General features: G+C 38.4%; 1 protein-coding gene across 1 annotated transcript in view; it reads right to left on the reverse strand.

Moving 5' to 3' along the window:
- The window catches only part of LOC137634489 (uncharacterized), a 55,400-nt gene that overhangs the window by 17,500 nt on the left and 14,905 nt on the right, over window positions 1–22,995 (reverse strand). Inside the window, 12 exon segments of the mRNA XM_068366911.1 lie at window positions 3,667–3,963; window positions 4,203–4,339; window positions 6,403–6,483; window positions 6,822–7,195; window positions 11,405–11,526; window positions 11,720–11,920; window positions 12,369–12,541; window positions 12,758–12,781; window positions 12,784–12,979; window positions 14,757–14,944; window positions 17,722–17,861; window positions 18,812–18,973. Coding sequence (XP_068223012.1) covers window positions 3,667–3,963; window positions 4,203–4,339; window positions 6,403–6,483; window positions 6,822–7,195; window positions 11,405–11,526; window positions 11,720–11,920; window positions 12,369–12,541; window positions 12,758–12,781; window positions 12,784–12,979; window positions 14,757–14,944; window positions 17,722–17,861; window positions 18,812–18,973 — 2,095 coding nt within the window.

The raw sequence follows: 22,995 nt of genomic DNA on the forward strand, positions 1-22,995 counted from the left end.
CTTTAGGGAAACTGATATACAGCCCTCTTAAATTGTTTCCACCTTCTTCAAAGTGAAAGTTTAAAAAATAATCTCACTGAGACAACTTTTAACCAAATTCAGTCATTAACTTTGGAGAAGTCAGAGCAGACTTAAATTGGGTATGTAACAATTAATTTTCATTAGGTTAAGATTGCTGTAGTGACCAATAACATCACTAATGTTCATGTGTCTACGTGTCTACACCATTTTCTCACCAAATGAACAGTAGTGACTAACAAAGGAAGTTGGCAGTCACATGAAAAGTGTGTAAAGGAAACATAATAAAATTCAAATATGAATGTTTTTGTATGTGTCAAGATGAAAAAGATAATAATTCTTTGAAGCAATAGCTCAGTGGAGTTGGTTACCCCCTGAATGGTTACAAAGACCTACTAAGTATTTTCGCTGCTAATAATGCTGGCATGTTTAGAATTGTAAAAGGCAAACCAAATCACAGCCAATTATCCAACTTTTCAATCTAATGTTAAGAAATTACTCAAGCCGGGATGCTCATCTGTCCCAAGAAGGAGCTATGAGAACTATGCAGCTTGTTGACTAGCCACCATAGGCCCAAGGTAAATTTTTACTAGAATTTGCAAGCAATGTTCTTCAGAGTAGAAAGATCTGAAGGGAGGTCATTGATTCCATACACACCTTTACAACCTACCGGATTGACATGTTCTTCGTTAAGGCCAGTGATGGAGCCATACCTCTTACTTCATAAGCCCCAAGATGAGGAGTGGACTTGGCTCTTACTAAATGATGCATATGCACTAGTGATTGCGTCATAGAGACGGAAAGAAACTTGGTTACGGACATCACCTTCTTCATCCTGCCCATGCTAATGAAGTCTATCAACAGTCAGGCATGAGGTGCCTAGTCCTCTTCAGGTATCATCAAAACAAGCTCATGGGATACAGAAACATTTTATCTTGGTATTTACAGATATCTCAAAGGAATTGAATGAGAACGACTAAACTATAGTCAGGTATTGCAGGATGGGCAAAACCAAATTCCGCCTCTCAATGTGTGAAGTTAATTACGACTCCATGAAACTAACCTACCATCTTCATCGACACAAGAGCTAGTAAAAACCTGGTTTTGATGGTCAGCTTTCCATCCAATAACCTACTCAGTGGCTCATAATGTAGAAGATCAAAAGCACGAAGGACAAGTATCATGTCCAACTTCAAGAATCTGAGGTTGCGGGGAGACTGATTTATGTTCAAGATGTCTATAGATGACTCCTACAAGGAGTAGTAGTTCATGTCCTCCTAGCCTTGGTTCTGGGCAGACCTGTAGCCTTTCACAAGTGAAAGCAAGAAACTTCTTTCGGTGGAGTTATAGAAAGAATTCTTTCGGTGGAGTTATAGAAAGAAATAAGTGACCTGCTGAAAGGAAGGTGTACGTCTTCTACAACACCAATCGCAAAATAATACCATTTTTCCCTGATAGACAGCTGCCGAAGACTGTCCAATACATCCAGACTATTGCAAAGACCGGGAAAACTCGGAATAGATTCTGGCTAATCTGTCGTAAAGTGCAACCCAGTCTATGGACTAGTGACATCTCTGTAGCTGTAGGGTGGGCCAGAGCAAACTCTCTTAAGAGGAGTACGACAAAAATTTAAAAAATTGGGATACCATTCGGCTTGTTACCATCTGGGAGCTACAGGGTTATTCTGAGTTTTTCTTGAGGAAAACATTCAATTGACCATCTGAAAAATCAGACAGAATAAAGGCTAGACCTAGACATTCCAGTTGTCTCACAAGTGCAGGAAGGCATCCTCAAACATGGAGTACTGGTCTGGGATTAGTGCACAGAACACAGCAAACGTTTTGTTCAGATGGATGGCTCACAGAGCAATCAACAACATACCTCAGACTAACGAGCCTTTCGCTACTTGAAGAACACCACTCCCCCATAACCTGTCCCTGGTGTTGAAACTTATGCTAGCATATTCCTTTTGCTTGGCATGTACTTTGCATATAAGGACATATATCAAAGAGATGCCCAGTTGTAAAACTACCGTCAACTGGCCAAGAGGTAGTGAAACCGTACCATCTTGTTTATTTACGTACGCCATTAGTGGCGCTGTTGCTCACTTGATCTTGAAATACTTGCACACCATGATTGGATGTTTACATCTCAAGAAGGCTGATTTCCTGGCACTGTTCATCCTCTTGTTTACCAACCCGAAAATAGATACTCCATTTGTACGGCCCAACCCTCCTTCCATGAGTCTGATACCAGAAGCATTTTAGCAGAATTCCCACAATAAGGTTGCTGTCATCCAGCCACCAATCTAGGTCACCCTATGTGATGGTTCAGACACCACTAGATTGAGCAGTAAGATGTGAGAGGGGACAAGCTTCTCAAGGGACAATGTGTACAAGAAGAACTTGCCCAAGCTAAGGAAGTTGTTCAAAAAAAGTTAGACCACAACACTGCTGTTTGGTTGGAAGGGTGATGGTGGTTTTACCAGAGAGGGCAAGCCTTTGGAACTTTGCTACGATCTCCTTAAAAAAAAAAAAACTTTGAAATGCTAGCAAAGATAAAAAACATGACTAAACAATAGTCAAAACACAATGCTTTGGTATTAATTCAACCTAGACAAAGCCTTAAAGGTCATCAGTCAATCATAATCGGACCCAAGGCTTCACAGTAAAGTTTCGTCACCCTACCCATGTCAGGAACTCTAGTTTTACATGATGAAGAACATGCAGTCTAGTTGTACATAATGAGGGACATGCAGTCTGGCTCCATCTTCCAACAAAATTTAAAGTACAAATTTTTCCATAATCTACATCATTTACAGTCTTCATCATGAGCCTATCTTGACAGGGAATACAGTAGGAGGAAAATTTAAATTATAATCTACAGGAAAAATCTTTCATACAATTAGTTACGTCCGCACCAGAGATGAAATGCTTCTATGGTTTCAGTATCTTATGTCTCAGCTGCTATCTTTAAAGTCAGTACCACTCCCTCAACAACTACAATGGGTCAAGGATCTGGAGGTATCAACATCTGCAAGGAATGATGCTTTCAAAGCGCTAATTTTTTTTTAAAAACCTCCCAGCATCAATTTCAAGAATACTTACTGAAACATTGTTTTGCACTTTAACAACAGAATAGAGTAAGACTTCAAGTACCTGGCAGTGTTATTATAAGGTCCCTAAACAGTAAAAAAGGAAAAAATACAAAAACAAATTTGGACCAGGTCACTTCTGCTACCATCTTAACATACTGAGAATTCCTTAGTTTTCTGGCAGCATTACAAATGTTTTACATGCTGTAAATAGAAAGCTTAGAACCAAAGGTACCACCAGGATATGTTAAGTACTCGGTAGCATAAACAGTGTTAACTGAGAAATGCAAAACGTGCATAGAAAGCACACCAATATCAACAAATAAACCCTTAATTTTGGAATCGAGTCTCATTCCCTATTTACTACCTTATTCCTGAACCCTCTAAAGATTTCTTGTCAAGGTTTAAAGCCAAATTCATTCATTTGGGAGATGATAATTAATAAAACAGTATCATTTACATACTGAATAATCTTTTTTTTTCTAAAGCAACGATAGCATCTCAAGTAAAATCAAAATTAATTCAGATTTAAATCCATATCACATAAAACTCACCTTCTTCTGCTTCTGTCGGGCTTTTTTAGCAGCTTTCTTGGCATGTTTAGCTTCGTCAATTTGGTTTCCCTCGATAAAATCTAAAATTTTATTTATGTTCTGGCCACCTAGTGGTGTGCTTCCACCTTTCGAAGTAGGAACACTAGAACCATTACTAGGAACTCCTGTTACAGCAACAGTTGTGTGTGCTGTGGCAGTAGAGGTACCAGATACTACAGAGCTACGTGCCTTTTTCTTCCGAGACAAGATCTGTAATAGTCTATCTCGCCTGTCACTATATTTCTGGCGACCTCCATCCTGGAAAAACAAATAATTCAGATTTTGAGTTAATTTGAAATTAAATATTTAAAGATTACAAGCACAGTCCTTCATATTTTGAAATTTTTCTACATGCATCACGTAATTGTATAAACTACTGTATTGTATTAACTAACTTTTTCCATTACAGCTCGGTTTCCAAAAGACAACCAGATGATATTTAGAGATAACCAATCATTACTTTGCTAAAAAATCCAAGAATCGATAGTTCCTCCTACCTGTTTATGATGTAACATATGACAATAGCAGCAATCACAATGTGGATCTTGATGAGTAGAAGAAACAGTGGCAGAGGAATCGCTTTCATCTCCGCTACTCCACTCATCTCCTCCACTCGTTTCACTTTCTCCTATACCTTTAAGATTAAAAATATAACAATTGTCATGATTATTTCAACTTTTAAATTAAAGCTCATGTTATCAAAAATAAATAATAAATATAAAATAAGAATTTCAAGGTATTAGAAATTATTTCTTAACATCCCTTTCATACCTGCTGAGCAAGCAATAGATATGACCAGCACTGTAGAATTCTCTATCAGAACAGTAAACACAAAAAAACAACTCCTTTCACTATTTTCAAAATAAAGACAAAAACATTTCATATCATAATAAAAAAAAAAATACGCAGACATGGATAAAAACAATCTTTTATAAGGCATATTTATAAGGACACAAAGGGATGCCTTTCAGAAAGTGACAATTACTCAATCAAAAGGTCCTTAAGGAATACAGGAATATCACTTTTCAAGGGTATTTTCCAGACTAAACAAGAGCAAAATTATAAATATTCCCAACAAGACATAGAAGATGCTCAATGCAAAACCTATAACTAAAACCCTTATAGAGCTAGTTAACATCCTAGACATAAAATGGGTAAAAAATTGCAAAAGCACTTGAAAATTTTTTAGTAGGTACGATCACGTTCATAAGTGACAACACTGTGTACATTAATTAATGTTCACAAGTGAAAAGAATTATTTAGATTTTTTTTAACTTTTTGAATTATAAAAGGAAACAGTACATATATCACGAATATATTTAATTAAAAAAAAAATCTTCACTGGTAAAAACTTCGCCATTTTTGATATGCCATGAAATAAAACCAAACATTCTGAAATATGAATGATAAAATCAGGACTGCCAATCACCTGCAATTTTCATGAACAATAACAAAACGGGAAGATTCGCCTCCCTGACTCCCGAAAGATTGGCATGGCTGAGAAGCCTTGAAACATTGCTGCAACTTGTCAGTTGACATATGGTAACATTCAGTATTTAATCACTTCTCACTTAGATGACGTTGGGATGACGGAGCATCATGGGCAACATCAAATAAATTCTAGAGCTGAAAGTGAGGATACTTCAGCAGCTATAGTGTGTCATAATAAAAAAGCATAGAAGTAATATCCTCCCAATCAAAATTTGCCGTAAATCAAACACAGTATGAGTCAGACAACAGTATCTAGGTTGATCAAACGTTCCCACGAAAATGAGAACTTCAAGAATCAGACTAGAAAAGGACAACCCCAATGTTCTAATGAGAGCAAGATAACAAGATCATTGCTAAAGTGAATTATCGTGTTTTTATTGCTTTTTTCCTTTATAATTACATTGAATAACAATATATTTTCATTAATCATCATATGTAAGTCAAGTAGGCTCATGCCTAATTTAAATTTTCAGGTCAATAGGCCTAGACCTAATGTTGAGAGTCTATTCTTAATGAGTGCTTGACAATTGAAATCATACATAATAAAGTATTTTTTTTTCATTTTAGTTTTTCCCTTGTAACTTTTTTTCCCATAAAAAACATACCAGAGTCTGAAACTGCAAGTAAGTCACACTTTCCAGGAACTTGCTGCCCAAGCTGCTGTAGTTGCCAGATGTTGCTTTTAAGGTTGACAATTTGGCCAAAAATAAAAGTACACAGTATCACCACTTATAAATGTGACTGTACTATAGTACATTAAGAGTGAAATACAGCAATACAATTTCACACGCTAACCAAACAGAAATAAAGTAATAAATCTAATACAGTAACAACATCAATTGCTTTTTTGAAAAATTTAGTAAAAAGATGAAAGAATCAAATGGATCACTTACTGTAAAAAGCATGGGATATATAATGAAGAAGGAAAGGATTTCACACTGCAAAGAAAGTAAACTGGGAAGCTCAGCAAACATTGTAAGAATGGGACGCCGAACGATGAGACCTCAAGTGCAGGCAGTGCTTGCACAATAGCCAATACTATTTCTATTCTTTGGGCATAAGTTTGCATTGTATAAGCTATTAAGACTTTGAATGTTTGTTATATATGTGATGGGCTCGGATGACATTTTAGTAGGTTACAGTTATTATATACAACAGAAATTTCAAGAACCCAGCCCGATTACAAAATATAATCATTAAACTTACTTTCTCTACTTGTTGACTGATCAACACGTTCTACATGTCGCTTTTTGGAGTCATCTATCCCATTCAAACATTTACTTGTACCTGTATGATATAAAATATCATAAGCTCTCTCTTACAAATTCAATTACATGTTCTTGTTAACATAAAGACATTCTTAGGAAACCAATGTGAAAATAAATGGAACAGTATGATTGTTCACATTGCTTAATGTTTTTTGTATTGTTATATAACATGGTCATATATTAACTATGATGTTATTTCTTCTCATATAATATCAAAATTGTATCATGATAAAATTTTGCTTTTCAAAGCACATTAACTGCCATAATAACCATAAGATAACCAGGCTATGGCTATGTTTTAGCCTGGTATCACATCATGGAAATTATAAGCCAAGAGAAATGGCACATCAGACTTACTCTTTTGGACTGCTGCTGTTGTATGTGTGTGGTGAGCACGGGTGTGTGTAATGACGCTCGTAGTATTAGTCGCAGAACAGCATTTGACAGCTGATGATGGCACTTCCGAAGACAATGAGCAACATGAGTCGCCAACAGGAGTAGTGCTCCTGCTGCTACTTGAAGGAACTTTATGACCATTTGTGGATACAGAATGATTCATGGGAAATGTGGTGGTTTGTGAGCTAGGAAGTATAGTAGTGTGCGCACGTGCGGTTGCATGGGAGTCAGGCACATATGGCAAAGAAGGATCAACCATGGTTCGAGTATACGAAGGTCGTGTAGAGGTTATATGTAATGTCTCCACACCACTCACTAAGCTTGCTGGATCACCCCTGAAAGATTAAATCAAATTAAAAATGGTACTGTACAAAACAGGCTGAAGTCATCTACAATCTAAGAACTGAGGCTACCAATCAACATCTACAGATAATTCTCCCCTATCTAATAATTATACTAAAAACACATGAATCCTTGAACTGAGTTCACACTTAAGGCCATCAACCAAAAATAATTGGTAAAGACTCAAGAATAATGGGTAACGTAACTTAGTTGACCTTTTAATCATACAAATCAAAATTATTTTTGTTAAATTGCTACAACTGATACAGTATACTGTATCTACAAAACATAAAACTTAGGCATATCCTCTTCCATTAACCTCTAAATGGTTTCCCATGTTGGATGACATTCTAATGGACTTGGTCATGGTTTTGATCACCATACGACATTCTTACATAATGTAACGTTCCCATCTTCCCAAAATTCATATGTGGGTAATAATTACTACCACTAGAGAGTTATGAGGTCTTTTGACTGGCCAAATGGATCCTTGGCCAGATGGATCCTTCTCCCTGATTACGGTTCATTTTTCCTTTGCCTACACATATCCACACTGAATAGTCTGGTCTATTCTTTACATATTCTCCTGTCCTCATACACCTGACAACACAGATTTCCAAACAATTCTTCTTCACTCAAGGGATTACTGCAATAATTGTTCAGTGGCTACTTTCCTCAAAGTAAGGGTAGAAGAGACTCTTTAGCTATGGTAGGCAGCTCTTCTAGGAGAAGGACACTCCAAAATCAAACCATTCTTCTCTAGTCTAGGGTAGTGCCATAGCCTCTGTACCATGGTCTTCCACTGTCTTGGGTTAGAGTTCTCTTGCTTGGGGGTACACTCAAGCAAACTATTCTATCTTATTTCTCTTCCTCTTGTTTTGTTAAAGTTTTCATAGTTTACATAAGAGATATTTATTTTGATGTTACTCTTCTTAAAATATTCTATTTCCCTTTTTTCCTTTCCTCACTGGGCTATTTTCCCTGTTGGAGACTCTGGGCTTATAGCATCCTGCTTTTCCAACTAGGGTTATAGCTTAGCTAGTAGTAATTATAATAATAATAATAATAATAATAATAATAATAATAATAATAATAATAATAATACTCCGATGCATGGCCTAGAATTTCTCAGACATACACTTGCTCCTTTATGCATCTCAGTATCATACGCTTAATCAGTTCTAGAAATTTATTGACACAAAACAGTTTCTGAACACCACTTCCTCACATCTACATTCATAATATATTCTTTCTACCACATTCCAACCATAATTTTTGTATTATAGCCACACCTTTACAAATATAAAATTTTAAAAGCAATTAGTATTTTTCTTAACTATACAAACCTGATTTCAGCTTGACTGGAATTCGGCCATTATAATTTTAATGAGATGTGTCGATGGTTACTAGTAGGAGCTGAGGGAAGGTCCACTACCTTGGTAGCACACCCATATGCCACTAGGGCATGTAGGGTGGGTAAGGTGGGATGTGAAACTTAAAGGACTCAGTTTTCTAAAGATAGGATAAATATAAATTACTTTTAAAATCTGTGATTTGTTCCCATACAAATACAAACCCTCAATCTTTAACAATTATCATGAGGTGAGAGCAAGCTCCAATAACAAAACTGGCTGCTTTAAAATCCTGGGATGTCAAAGCACTAGGACCATTAAGAGTTGACAACTACCTCCTTTCAACTTGAGATAAGGATCAAGGAGGTTAAGTTCAATTTCAGTCTTTGGACAGATAGTCATGGAATAACTTCATATCATTGTAAGGATACACTATCAATGTAGGGCCAATATAAGTAATGGGTTTTACATAAACCATCCTCCCCCTAGTAATGAGGATGGGAAGAGAGATTTCCATATCATTATAGAACAGTGCTTGGTGTGGAAGCTTTACCTTATCAACCTCTGATACAGTAAATAACGGGAAGGACATTAACTTTGTCGAGATACTTCATGTCCATAGGGAGCCAAGTACGCTACACAACTTGTTGAGCAGCTACCCCAGGTCCAAGGGAGAAAATGTTTAAAGATCTGTGAGAATACAGTACTCCCAGAGATGGTGGGCTGTAAAGGTTGTCCGACATTTCTAGAATATGGCCATTAATACAGTTCTTCCTATAAGCAAATGTCAAGTCAATTCCTCTGATTTCGTGGGCTCGTATAGGATCTGAATCATTAGGATTCTCTGCTTGAGGATACACCTTTTTGATGGTTTAACAAAGACAAAAATATGGTGTTCTATGGAATCTTCTGTTCAATCCTGCCAGCAGTAAGAGAGATTTGAATCTGCATCCTGAAGAATTGGGTTCTCTTCAAATAGCATCAGAGTACCCTCACAAGACAAAAGAAAAGCAAAATCATCCGGATGGTTAGTCATTTTCCGAAGGGAATGGAAGGGTAAGACTCAAACCTGGTGTCCTTGACAGAAGGGTTCTGGCTTCTTCTCAAACTTTAAAATGAAGTAAGAGAGACCTTTCTACATCCCTCACAATGAGATAAAACAGGGGAAATACAGTAGTGTTTACCTACTCTCTTCACCAAGGCAAACACCACGAGAACAAAGTGGTTTGTAGGAGGCCGTTATAAGGGTCATAAGGACTCTGGTTATATCGTAAGCAGGTGGTCTGAGTTGCCTTGGTGGTTAAGCAAGACTGCTTGAAGCATGGACAATTCCCACGATGAGGAATGGTATAAGCCCTTCATTTGCATGACATGGCTCATTCTAGGCGAAGGTACACGAGAAAATCTGCAATCGATTGCAGAGACGCTTCGACCGAAGTTACCCCTTCTGTGGAACCAACCGCAGAAAATGGCCCTCTTTGCTTGATAGGCCGATGCAGAAGACTTCCAGGATATTATTATTATTATTATTATTACTTGCTAAGCTACAACCCAAGTTGGAAAAGCAGAATGCTATAAGCCCAGGAGATCCAACAGGGAAAATAGCCCAGTGAGGAAAGGAAAAAAAGAAAAAGAAAATATTTAAGAACAGTAACACTAAAATAAATATTTCCTAAATAAACTATAAAACCTTCAACAAAACAAGAGGAAGAGAAATAAGATAAAATAGCGTGCCAAAGTGTACCCATAAGCAAGAGAACTCCAGCCCAAGAACATCTTCACAGTGCCTGGCAACAAGCCTTTCTGAGAAGATGCTGGGTAGTTTCCATCTTTGTCTTCAGTGTAGGGAGTCACGAGGACTCCTGGGCAGGACTCTCTCTCCCACGGGGAGAAAAATAGGAGGAGTCATGTTTACGCAACTATTATTGATTGGTCTTCCAACCCAACGGCGACGACACACTGAGGAAATAGATATTAGAAAGTCTATTAAGAGGATAAGATTGCCTTGCCTTATGCAAGACAAGGGCTCTAGCGTTGGCAGACCGTAAGCGAATTTAATTGAGATTTACTTTAATTACCTTTGAAAGAGGGAAATATTAAGAGACAGCACTGCCAGAGATACATTTCTAGTGCCTTCCAGACACGGGAAGACACTGATAAGAAGGGTGGTTCCCCTCCCCTTTAACTCGGCAGCAGCAGACAATCCTTCCAATTTACGAGGGAATAAACAGCAACAGGAATGATGTCGATCAAGAATAAAAAAAAAAAAAAAGTGTATATCGTCAGGTTACAGCAGCAACTGTCTGTCAGCTTCATTGTTCGGGAAAACTGTAAAACCTTTCTACTTCGTTAATATCCATTGCACACAACAAACTGCCCTCAATTACCTAAAAGAAAAAGAGCAAATGATTAAACTAGCCAGACGACAACACTGAAAGTACATCTGTACTCTCCAGCGGTTGAACACAAAAGACTACTAAGTGTGGAGGGGCGGAGGGGTTCGCCCTTCACCCGCCAGTAATTATAGACACCTCATTATACATTTTAACAGATTTGTTCCTGCTACGGTGAAAGCATACTCTTATCAAAGGATGGGGGTTTGTATCTGTGTAGGAAATATAAAACAAGAGCAAGCACTAGGGATGCTATAGTAACAAGTCACAAAGAGAGCTCAAACCATGGAAGTATATCCAAAAGATAGATAAGCCAGTCACTTTTGATATCAAAACCTATGAGAAAAAACAGCCTTCCAGTAAAGAATCTACAGTATATCTAACTGCTTCTATACCTTAATTAACTGCTTTATGAGTTTCAATTAAAGAGGCTTAAAACAAACAATATGTAACATACTGATAATGCGGAAGAACAGCATCTGGTGGAGGTAGTATTGGATGGGACCCTGGGGGAGTAAGGGCATCACCATATACGAGTTCCCATTCTCGCATTAATTGCTCTGTCAGTAAGTCACTTCCCTGCAATATATAAATATTTGAATTCAACTTCTTATAAATAAATTAGTTTCTGATATCAAAGTACTGTTCTTTGATACACAGAAATTACATTATTTTATCATTTAAATTTTATATAATATCTACTTATTAGACTCTCAAAATTATTTTAACTTCTAATCACATTCTTGAACACAAAAATCCTGAGGATGCTAACCAGATATGGATTTGTTGTGATAGGTGGTTTTGTAGTTGGGGGTGGAGGTACTGGTCCCATATCTTCTCTAGATTGCCCTGCTCCTACTATATCACTCCCAGGAGGAGTGCTGTGAATATGTGGATAAAGAGAAAGCTGCGGTTGAGCAAGAGGCGGTAGAGAGTTTCCTGACGAGGTTGGCAGAACAGGCTCTTCCGTAGACTGAAAAAAAAAAAGAAATGCAATCAGAGTTGCCTACCAACTTTAGACAAACATTACTGAAAACACTCAAAAGTTTTGTAGAGTTAAAATTAGGCATTGTAATGGAAGAGGAAAGATTGCAAATAATGACAACCAACATATTTCTCTAAAGGCTGTAACCCCACATTAAAAGATTAAACTTAATTTTCCTTTCACTCTCTTTGCCATGATTATCATTATGTGATTTAATGTTTAATCCTGTTAAACATATTACTTGACAGTTAAGCTAGACTATCTTTTTTACGTGCAAAATAAAGTGTTATACCTAAATCACATCACATCAATTTTATTCATAATTTTCTCCTTGCTTATAAAATTCAAAGTTAGAGGTAATATCTAAAAGGAAAGCTTTCCCTTCACTTCCAAATTTCAAAACAAAGATACAAATATGGACTCCTTATGAACATACCGGAGGTCCAATAGATGAATTACAAAAGTGGCATTCACAACTTGAGGGAGGTCGAATATCGGATATTGATGAAAGCGATAGTTTTGAAGTTGTAGAATCTGGCTGTAAATTAGCTGTCACTCCCCGATTTCCAGCACAATCACTGCAAGGACACTGACTAACTCCTTCTTCTCCTGTCAAGATAGAAAGCCATAAGAAAAAAGGGCAAGAATAGAAAACCTATTTGTCAACTATAAAATTAAAAAATTTCAAATACACTATTAGACCTCTCATTAGCAAAACTAATATAGTCAATGTTTTTGTCACTATAATATCTTGACAAAATAACCAAATCCTCTAATAAATACATAAATACTTTCAAAATCCCAGAATTAATCAGAATACTATACCATTTTTCGTAGCTTGCTCTTTTGATGATTTCGTTGCTGTGCTTTAAACTGTTCCCAATCTGCTAAAAGCTGTCTTCGACGAGCACTGAGGGCAGCACGTTCAACAGCATAGTCTTGGAGAAGCGCATCAGCCCGTAACCACACAGCTTCGGCTAAAGACAACGTACGGTGCAGGGAAGCAAGACACCCAATAACATCTTCACCGCCAGGAGCACCACTAAGCTATATTAAAAAAAAAAAAAATTTAAATAAATCAGCAAAACACCAATGATATAAACTATAAAAAATCTTTTTATAAGTTCTATTTACTATGAAAAATTATGCTGTACCCTCTTCTATAAATTTTATACCAATTCCAATAAAAAAAATATGAAGCCAAAACTTCTCAGAGCATTCTTCAACTCCTGTGTTGGAAAGAGACAATATTGTACCTACCAAGAAATTCTAGAAGTACTATGTTTATTCAAGCTAAGGGGGCCGGCCGGCTAATGCCGTTTTTTAAAGACAGGACTTAGACATTCATACCACTTAATAAGGTGACTTAGGACATCTCCAAACTGCATAGGATTTTTGCCTCTGACCTTAGGTTTTGCGACGTCAGGGCGATTTATCTTGAAAATTAGTGTTTTTCAAATTCTATCTCCTCCCTTGATACTTAATATTAAGACCTAGGATTAATACCCCATACAAACGTGATTTAGACATCAAATAAAAGTTTCTTTTTTCTACAAGTCCTTTTTTGCAAGATATGAATTTTTCATTATGGTATAAAAATAAACCCTATATTTCAAAGAAAAAAAGTAAAAAAAATAAAAAAAAAAAAATTTGAAAAAAGGGCTCTAGTTTATTATTCTATAATGTCTTTCTAAGTTATATACCAAATTTCAATGCTGTATCTTTAAAACTAAGGGAGAAGATAGAATTTGAAGGTCAATAGGTATAAGGGCAATAAGTATAGTTGAGATACGGGTGTTCAAAGTTTTTCTTTGTATTTTCACAAAGACAATATTAATAAATCATGATTATTATGAAATTATGTTCCTTTTGGATATTGATAAAACAAAGTTATTTATCATAATTTTATCATAAATGAAGATCCCTTTGCTCAATATCTTGCTTCTTTAAGCGAGACGGTTACTCCTTTATCATTTCTTTCCTTCACTAACTCCATTAATTTTGCCAATATTACCCAGTTCTGAACTGTTATTAGAGCGAATTTTCCTCTTCCTTATGTTAGCGAGATGTTGGAATTGTCTTTTACTCTTTGATATGATGAAATTTTTGCCAAAAACAAGAAAAAGAGACTTAAAAATGAGTGAATGTCAAGAGGTCAAACTCAAAAAAGTACTATCTATGAAGTTTGTGGTAGGAATGAAGAGCAAAGGTGCAATTTACCGTGTAATACATCATCTTGTGACTCATGGGATCTATGCAAATGCCACTGCTCACAATTTGTTTTACATTAAAATTTAATAATTATCAAAATTTACAATAACAGAAGAAATACTGCATTTTCTTGAAGGGAACAATGTTTTGGATTATCAAGTTACTTTTACTAATTACCCTGTAACTATGAAAGTAGGAGGAATTTTGACAAAATATTTTGTATACCCATCCTCCATTGACATATGAACCTCAGTGAATTTTTTCAGGCTTTTGTGTTTTTCTTCCTATATGCCCATATACTGTATTGGCATTTCGGCCAGGCCCCTTAAAAGACCAGGGTCATACGTATGAAATAGAGTAGGAAAAATCAAAGACAATAACAAGAAAATATCTCAACACTTGAAGGTTTAAAGGCTACTCATAAAAGTCAGAGGTATGGGACAGCGACATTGCCCTAACTAGCAGGACAAGGCCCTAGAGACTGACCATACGTGCATATGATCGCCACCCAAGACCCAACTTTGCAGTATATAAATTTTTCTTGATCCCTATTTCTTTCTGCTTCACTTATTTCTCAGTTCAATTTAAATAAAAAACTAATAAGATACCTTACCTTATGTTTACAAATATTGGTGTAATCCTGTACATCCGGCTCAGTAAGGATTGTAGCATGAAAGATATGCATGTTGAGCGTGACCCAATTAAGCTTAAATCTGCTGAGATGTTCTGAATCTAAGCGTTCTAGTGCAGGGTGAAGAGCTTCGCATACACTCATCACCCACTGATAGGAGTCACAAACACCTAAAACAAAAAGGTACATATTCTGAGACACCATAACTTTAACATTTTTATAAATAAAATTAAAAAACATGGCTTTACAGAAACTAAACAGTTTTATTCTCCTCTATCTCAAGCTAAAAGCATCACCTAATTTCATTATTGTGCAAACCACCAACCTAACAGGGCACAACCACTTTACAAAAGTATTCAGTCACAACCTGCTGGCTAATAACTTGTGACCATAATATTTTGTGTTAAAAAATTATCTTTAGTATAACCAAATATCATTAAACATAGACAATTTGGTAGCAAAAAAAAAAAAAAATAGCAATTCTGTAAAGGAAGGATGGTTAGAGGAGGGTTTATGATAAAATCCATGTTTATTCATATTTACTTTTGTACAGTGATGCTCTACTCTACGTAATTAATTGAATCCAAGAGACCCTGAATATCGGAACACATCTTTTCCTAAAGGAGAAGGAAACTGATAAGTGAATATATCTTCTGAATGTCAAAACAGATCTTTATGCACTGCTATGTTAAGGGTGCTTCAAAAAAAAAAAAAAAAAAAAAAAAACACACGCACACACTAGTTTATGATACATCAAGAGTGCGCACGATCAAAGCCCATTTTGAGGACAGATTAGGTCACAAATGACGTCGCACCTACTCATGACTTGGTCAGCAGACAGGTGTAGAAGGAAGATCAAGTCATTCTTCTAAAACCACCAACCTTCAAACTTTACTTGGCCTCATGCCATAAAAAGGCAGTCTCCACCAGTGTGTTAAGCCACAGGTCTATAATGTAGATACCTGAAATAAGGCCATAAGGGCTGAGTCCAGGGCTCTTGTCTCTCTCTATTTAATTAATGAGATTTGGAACATATTGCCCTGTACTTGGGCCTGGAAGGCCAACCAGCCCAAGGCTACAATTGGGGGAAACCCTGCAGTTGCATTATGCTTTAAAAGTTAAGTCAGTCTGGACAGGAAGATGGATGAAAAGTTGAAACTAGAAAAGTAGAAATTACTAAAACGAAGATGCAGCTGGGGTTCGCAGGTATGCTGCAAAGACCCTTCTAAGATACACTGATGGACTAGAATCTAGACTATCACCTTGAAAGACATGCTTTACAATAAGAGAAATCTCATTCACATGAAGGTTGTTCATCAGGAAGAAAGTCTACCCGAGGCGCAGGTTTCTGTACCTTAGGTGTATTAATAGGGGGATGGATTTAAAAGGAACACTTAAAAGTTTGTAAATTCTGTTGATCCCCAAGTGACAGAGTCACATCTTTCAATCCCTGAACAGAGAAATCTGAAAAACAGTATTCCCTCAAGAGAAAATCAGAAGCGATGCCTGGCATGGAAGCTGATAAAAACTCTTATCAAAGCATAGAAAGAGTCCATCAATTTTACTAAGTGAATACTCTCCATACAGTAGTGACAAGTCTCTGAAATGCAAAGGGACAGATAAAAAACAACAGTTTTCAGACCAAGGTGCAAACAGAGCATTATCTACACTGTTACTTTCAAACCAAGGACCCAGAATAGAACTGTGCCTGTGTCAGTTGGTGATTAATCCATGTGGGACTGGACACATGGGACGAATACCATGATGTAAAGTAAATAGACTGTATAGGACAATCACAGTACCAAATATGGGAGATAATTCATGTGAATAACTTGCCTCCCCCATCAAAATATTTCCATAGAACTAAGATGGTTCAGAAACACAATGGCATTCACTCTCCCTACAATTCCTCCAATATAAGATGTGCATAGTAAGACGAGATATGACTTCCAATCCAAAGAAGTCTGGCGATGTGAATTGTATGAGCTAAGTTGTAAATTGGGTACAGGGTTACCTACACTACTAAAGGGATACCTCTTCCAAAAACCACTAATGATGGCTATTGTGCCTAATCAAGGAAGAGTGATCCCAAAGACTCAACAGAGCTTTTTACAGAGAGAAGACTTTTGGATCATCTTCCCTCTCCATTTAAAGTCTGTAAACCAATATAAGCACTTCTACACTTTCTTGCCCTGCTCCTACTACTGCAAAGTACACCTGCCATCCAATTTTTACATTACTGCAGAGATGTACACTGTTGAGGCAAGAGTTAATAAAAAGGCAGCAGCTGTGGCCACAGACAAATGGTTGAAAAGGGCAGCGCGCGCGCACACACACACACAGACAGACAGACAGACAGACAGACAGACAGACAGACAGAGAGAGAGAGAGAGAGAGAGAGAGAGAGAGAGAGAGAGAGAGAGAGAGAGAGAGAGAGAGAGAGAGAGAGAGAGAGAGAGAGAGTGTGTGTGTGTGTGTGTGTGTGTCACCATTATGATACTGTATGTTCAAAAGACCATTGGTACACATTAAAGGATGAGGTTAATTTAAAGGTGAAAAAAAAAAAAAAAAATACATCAAATTATAAGCTAGATGAATAAGAAATAAGGAAGACTAGAAAGGATTACTGAAAGCAAAAAGTAAACCAATAACATGATATATAAACATATATATATACATATATACATAAAAATAGTTAAAACATTTTGCTACAGCCTACTAGGCAAACAACATACTCTTAACACAGATTTCATCAGTATAGAAAGAACGTCACAGGGAGGCACACCACACCTTCAAACATATAAAAAAAATGTGGGCCTCACCTCAGATATCCGTTCAAAACTTCATCATTTGTGACATCTGCCAGGCTTCACCTAACATTACAAAACTATAATCATGCTTTCCAATGTGCAATCTTATACCAGGAAAGGAATGACATTTACTGTACCTTGAATGAATGCTGCTGCATCTTCAGCAGTAGGATTATCATGAATTGTAGCCAGAAGACGAACTTTCAGTTCTATACAAAGCTCATGGGCAAGATGGCTGATTCGCAAGTATAACTGATGAGCATCATGAGACATCAACCTGTAATGTTTACATTAAATATTTCCACCATAACCTATCAATCTCAAAAACAAAACAGCAGTAGAAATTTATTTTCTTAAATTATTGATCCTTTACATTTTTCATATATACAACTGATAATTGGCAAGATCTAACCATAAATGCAAGAAAAATCTTCGTCTTTAAAATACGCGTGAAATTAGTTCTCTCCATTGTCCTATGTTCTGTTCTACTCAACTCCTGTCAGGTCTGGGTTTATTTTTATTCACCTTTTCAACAATTTCCTGGGCCTTCTAACAACCTTGTCCTGCTAATTCTATACCTACTGACTTTCTAACCAAATGATCCACATCCCTCCTCATCAATTGTCCAAGCTCTCCAACTTTGAATTCTCTTGTGTTTTCCAACATCTCTCCAATTCCTTACAGGTGCTACAATCTTTCATACTCCAGCCCTTAATCTCAACATTGCAACACATCTTCAAAATCTCTTCCATTCTTCTTGACAGTGCCTATGTTTCTGGTTATGTACCAATTTAATACTTTGCTCTCTTTCCTAATAAAACATCTTTATCTGCCAGTGCAGTAGTAATTAAGCCTTCTCTCTCCATCTTATCTATACTAAAGCTATTCTCTTAATTACTATTCTCTCAACTCCTACATCATAATTGTGTGATGCAAAGGTAACAATATTACTCTACTTGTTATAAAACCTGCCCATCTACCACAACATGGTTTTCAAGTCCCCTTTTTCCTTATTTATTACAATTCTAGTACATTTTCCACAATACGTACACCATATAGTGTTAGCTACATAACATACTTTACAATTTACAGTACAGTACTTTCAAATTAGGTTAAATACAGTATCTATTCTACATAGTAATACCCTTAGGTTTCTTATTTTAATTCTATTTGATTTATACAATTTGGGTCATCAGTGTAAAAAAAAAATTTTAAAAATCCACTTACATATTAGCTAGTGCTTTAATTCTATTTATGGAGGGCCTGGAACGATGCGCTGATCCTTGCGTTGACTGTGGTATCATAGAACGGTGAAGCTGACGCAAAGATGATCTTAGTTCTGCCCAAACGCCAACAATAACACTACCACCATCCTCTGAAACTTCGGACCTGAAAAAAGAAAATTTGGTTACAAATACCTATGGTACTTGGCAATAAAAATTAATTCTAATTCTTGCAGATTTTTTTTCAAGTAATTTCTATTTTTCATCAACTATACAAAACTGAGCCTTTTAATAGTTCCTGGGGGTTGACAGGGAAGTCCCCCCACCACCACCAAATTAAGTATTCATCTTGACCATAAAATTAGGACTTACGGGGACTTGGGTTTGTAGTTACAAAAAATGACAAATTCGTGGATAATTTGTATTTTTCCTAACTATACAAACCTTAGCTATTTATTAGGGGTTATACTTTCGGCGGAGCTGAAATGACGAGCCATTAAAATTTAGCAAGGGTTAACTCACTTTGCTTGGAGGTAGGACTTCAAGGGGGATAGTGCTGGCGGCCAAGTTTGGTTAAATAGCTAAGGTTTGTATAGTTAGGAAAAATACAAATTATCTACGAATTTGTCATTTGTTCCGTAACTGAAATACAAACCCCGCTATTTATTAGGGGTGACTCACCCCTTAGGAAGGGTGAACATTCCTGCCAATCTGGCTTTTTGGCTTTACCCGGGGGCTCCTTATCTGAGTATGTTAGTACTCAAAAATAAGGAGTCCCTGCCCTTGCTAAAACCTTGCTACGCAAGGTCCGCGGCCTACGCAAGCTGTGTGTTGAGACATGCAGAAGTGTGACTGCCTAAGTAAAGGTATTCCGAGTCTATTGTAGGAAAAAACTGATGTAACCAAGACTTTCCCAATACCACCTCGCCAGGGGATGGGGTCGCAACAGTATTAGCTTAATACTAAGTACACAAGGGAGCATGGTTTACCTGCAGTGGTTTGAGGTCAGCTTATGCAGAGAACCCAGGATGCTGCTTTCCCCACAAGAGGGTAAGATGAAGAAAAGAATAAGAACCAGTCAAATCTTTTCATTCACACAGACAAAATCCTTCTTTAGTCTCTTCCAGTGCTGATGACAAGAGAAGGGACCCGGGTGGGCTGTTGCCGTTCTCTTAAGGTAGAGTCTCATACCTTACCCTGGGTACAGTAACGGATGATCTGGATTGTCCGTTCCAAGTGGAGACTTGTGTAGGGTCCGTCGCCTCTTCTGGCGACATACAGTACTCGGGAACGAAACTGAACATTGCCTTTCGCCCTTCTCATTAGTGGGCGATGTCGAAAGAGAGACCATGAAGTTCCTTGACTTGTATGGCTGCTGTCAGAGAGTGTAGGAACATTGTCTTCTTAAACCAGGTGAAAATTTGTTGTCTGGTGAAGTGGAACATAAGGAGGTCTCTTTAGAGATCGGAGAATTTGAACATGTTCCGAGAGGAAGGTCTCAATTCCGACCAAAGAAAGGCAAGTTGTAAGTCCGTATGAGTCAGGAAAGGTCTAGCGATGAGAGGATGTCCCTTCCTTTCAGTTTAAAGGTGAAGGATCAAGGTTGAGTGATCATCTTTACCTGTTGAAACTGAATAGGGGGTCTTTTCCTCTTGCATATACTGTACACGAGGATTCCGTTATTGCTGGAATAGAGGCATCGAGTGGAGAGAGAGACTTTCCCATGACACCAAACACACAAGATGTTATACTGCCTGGTAGACTGATGCTGAGGCGAAAAGCCTCCGAGGTAGAGGAGGTACTGGGTAGTCTCCAGTCGTACAATCATAGCAAAGCTATAGCTTATGGTAGGTGTCGAAGTGGGTTGTCTGTGATGTGGAGAGGGTTCTCTTGGAGACTATCACAGGAGCAGCAAAAGGTTTGGAAACCATTCTGCGTAATGCCATAACGGAGCTATGAGAGTCCTTGAGAGGCTGACTGATGTTCTAGCCTTCTTGAGTGCCCTTCTCCAGACAAAACAGGGACGAGACGTAAACGTCATTGTTGTACCCACCGTTGTTGGCCTGTTTTTTGCCAGAGCCCCTTGGGGTCTAGGGCTGGGGAGCAACGGCAGCCTGAGGTTAAGGACCGTTGAACAGATCCCTAATTGGAGGACCCAGTGAAGTCGGGACTTTGTCGGCTACAAGGTGATCCAAAGACCATTCGGTATACCTTATCTGGGATGCTGTGCACAGATTGTCGGCGAGCACATTCCTCTAGTCTGGAATGAAGCGGCCTGATAGTGGCACCGAATGGACTTTGGCTCATCTAAGTGTTTATACTGTTAGATGGGAAGAGACTACGAGCAAGTTCCTTCTTGCTTGCCGATGTGAGCCTCTATGTGGTGTGTGGTATTGTCGCCCATCACATCACTGAGTGGTCTGTTAGGAACCGATGAGGAGTGGTCTGTTAGGAACCGATGAGGTTGCTGAGGGACCGGAAAGTTGGCCTTCATCTCTTAAGAGATTCAAATGAAGGTACTTTCGGACTCTGTCCAGAGGGCTGAGGTCGTCTGGAGCAGCACTATGGTCCCTCCTCTCTTCTTTTGATGTGTTCTAAGCTCAGCACCAAGTCCGAGGAGTGGAGAAGGATGAGAAGGTTATACCGCTCTGTAGATTATCGACTGACACCCATCCCTTGAGGTTCGTTCAAACTTCTGGTCCCTGGGGGTCAGAATGTCTGGGGGGATCGAGGGCCTGATTCCAATCAGACTCAAGTCACTCTGGGATGGGTATTCTTTTCGTTTTTGAGAAAGTTTTATGGAGATTGGTGTCTAGAATCATTCCCAGGTACACCAGTCTTCTAGGAGGGAAGTAGGGAAGACTTCCACAGGTTTACCTTGATCACTGGATCTTGGTAAAAAGACTTCAGAAGTTCCAGTGCTAATGCAAGGTTGCCACTACGTCTGCTAAGGTCAGTCAGTCGTCCCGAAACGGAGGAGACAGAAGTCGATCCTGTGAGACCAGGATGGGTATAGTGGAAAGACCGAAGCACAGTGCCCTGAACTGGTGCTTCTTGTTTGTCTAGAGTCTCTAGACTGAATCTTCCAACCTTCTTAGATGGATGGTTTGGGCCTGGAAGTATGTGTCCTTTAGGTCCAGTGTGTAAATGAAGACCTGAGGTCTTAGCCCTTGTTCAAACTCCAACATGGTGTGGACATCGACCCAAAGGGACAGCTCCTTGCGGATCCTTTTGCATGGGAGATTGTTGACGATGGGGAAAGTGCTCGCAAGTAGTCCCCTGTCGACAAGCTGTTGATGGGGGTTGTCGATCGTTTGCCGATGAGGGTTGTCGATCATTTGCCGATCACTTTAGTGTGATGGCGAACAACCAGTAGCGAGAAGTATGTTGTATACCTTCTGATCTAGGGAACTACAGGCAGAGGTTGACTAGTGAGTCCGAGTAACGAACTTCTGGCTAATTGCCGATGATCGGTGAATCAGCGGTCTGTGAGCCAAGGATGGTAACTGACAGGCAGATGAAGACTGTCTGGTCAGTCAGCCAAGGTAGGTTGGCGATAAATGGTTTAATGATAGTCAGTTGGTGATGGTAAGCCATTGATGAGCTAGAGATCAGCAAGCTAACTATGGTCCCTCCTGGTTGGTCAGAGATCAGCAAGCTGACTATGGTCCCTCCTAGGTGGTCAGAGCTAAGCTAGCAATTGGCAATCTGGTGATCGGCGAGCTAGCCATCAGCAAACCATGAACTAGCCATCAGCAAATAGTGATCTAGAGATCAGTCTGTTGATGCTTTCTTGTTTGCTGATGGTGGTCTGTCAAGGAAAAAGAAACTTCAGAAGAGACAGGGACCAAGGATTCCCCGTTTTGATTCCCCTTGGAAGATGAAATCTTCGGGATCTTGAATCCTTCTGTGAAGCCTCTTTCTTCTTTTCCCGGTGGCCATGTTATGCACTTGCTGGGAGAGGAATGGGACAATGGTGACCTGTCCAAAAAGTTTTATTCCTTTTTTCTGCCTACTGCGCGAGTGTGGAGGAGAGTACTGGAGCGATGGCACACAGGATGATGCTGGTGCTCAGCTTCTGCTAAGCGCAGTCTCTGGTGAATGCACAGAAGAGCGCTGGAGAGCAGGCAAGCGCTGGTGCGCAGGTGAGCACTGGCTCTTTGGCAGGAGCTGGCGCATTGGATCTGC

Source organism: Palaemon carinicauda, chromosome 44 (genome assembly GCF_036898095.1).
Source record: "Palaemon carinicauda isolate YSFRI2023 chromosome 44, ASM3689809v2, whole genome shotgun sequence".
Classification (NCBI taxonomy): Eukaryota; Metazoa; Arthropoda; class Malacostraca; order Decapoda; family Palaemonidae; genus Palaemon; species Palaemon carinicauda.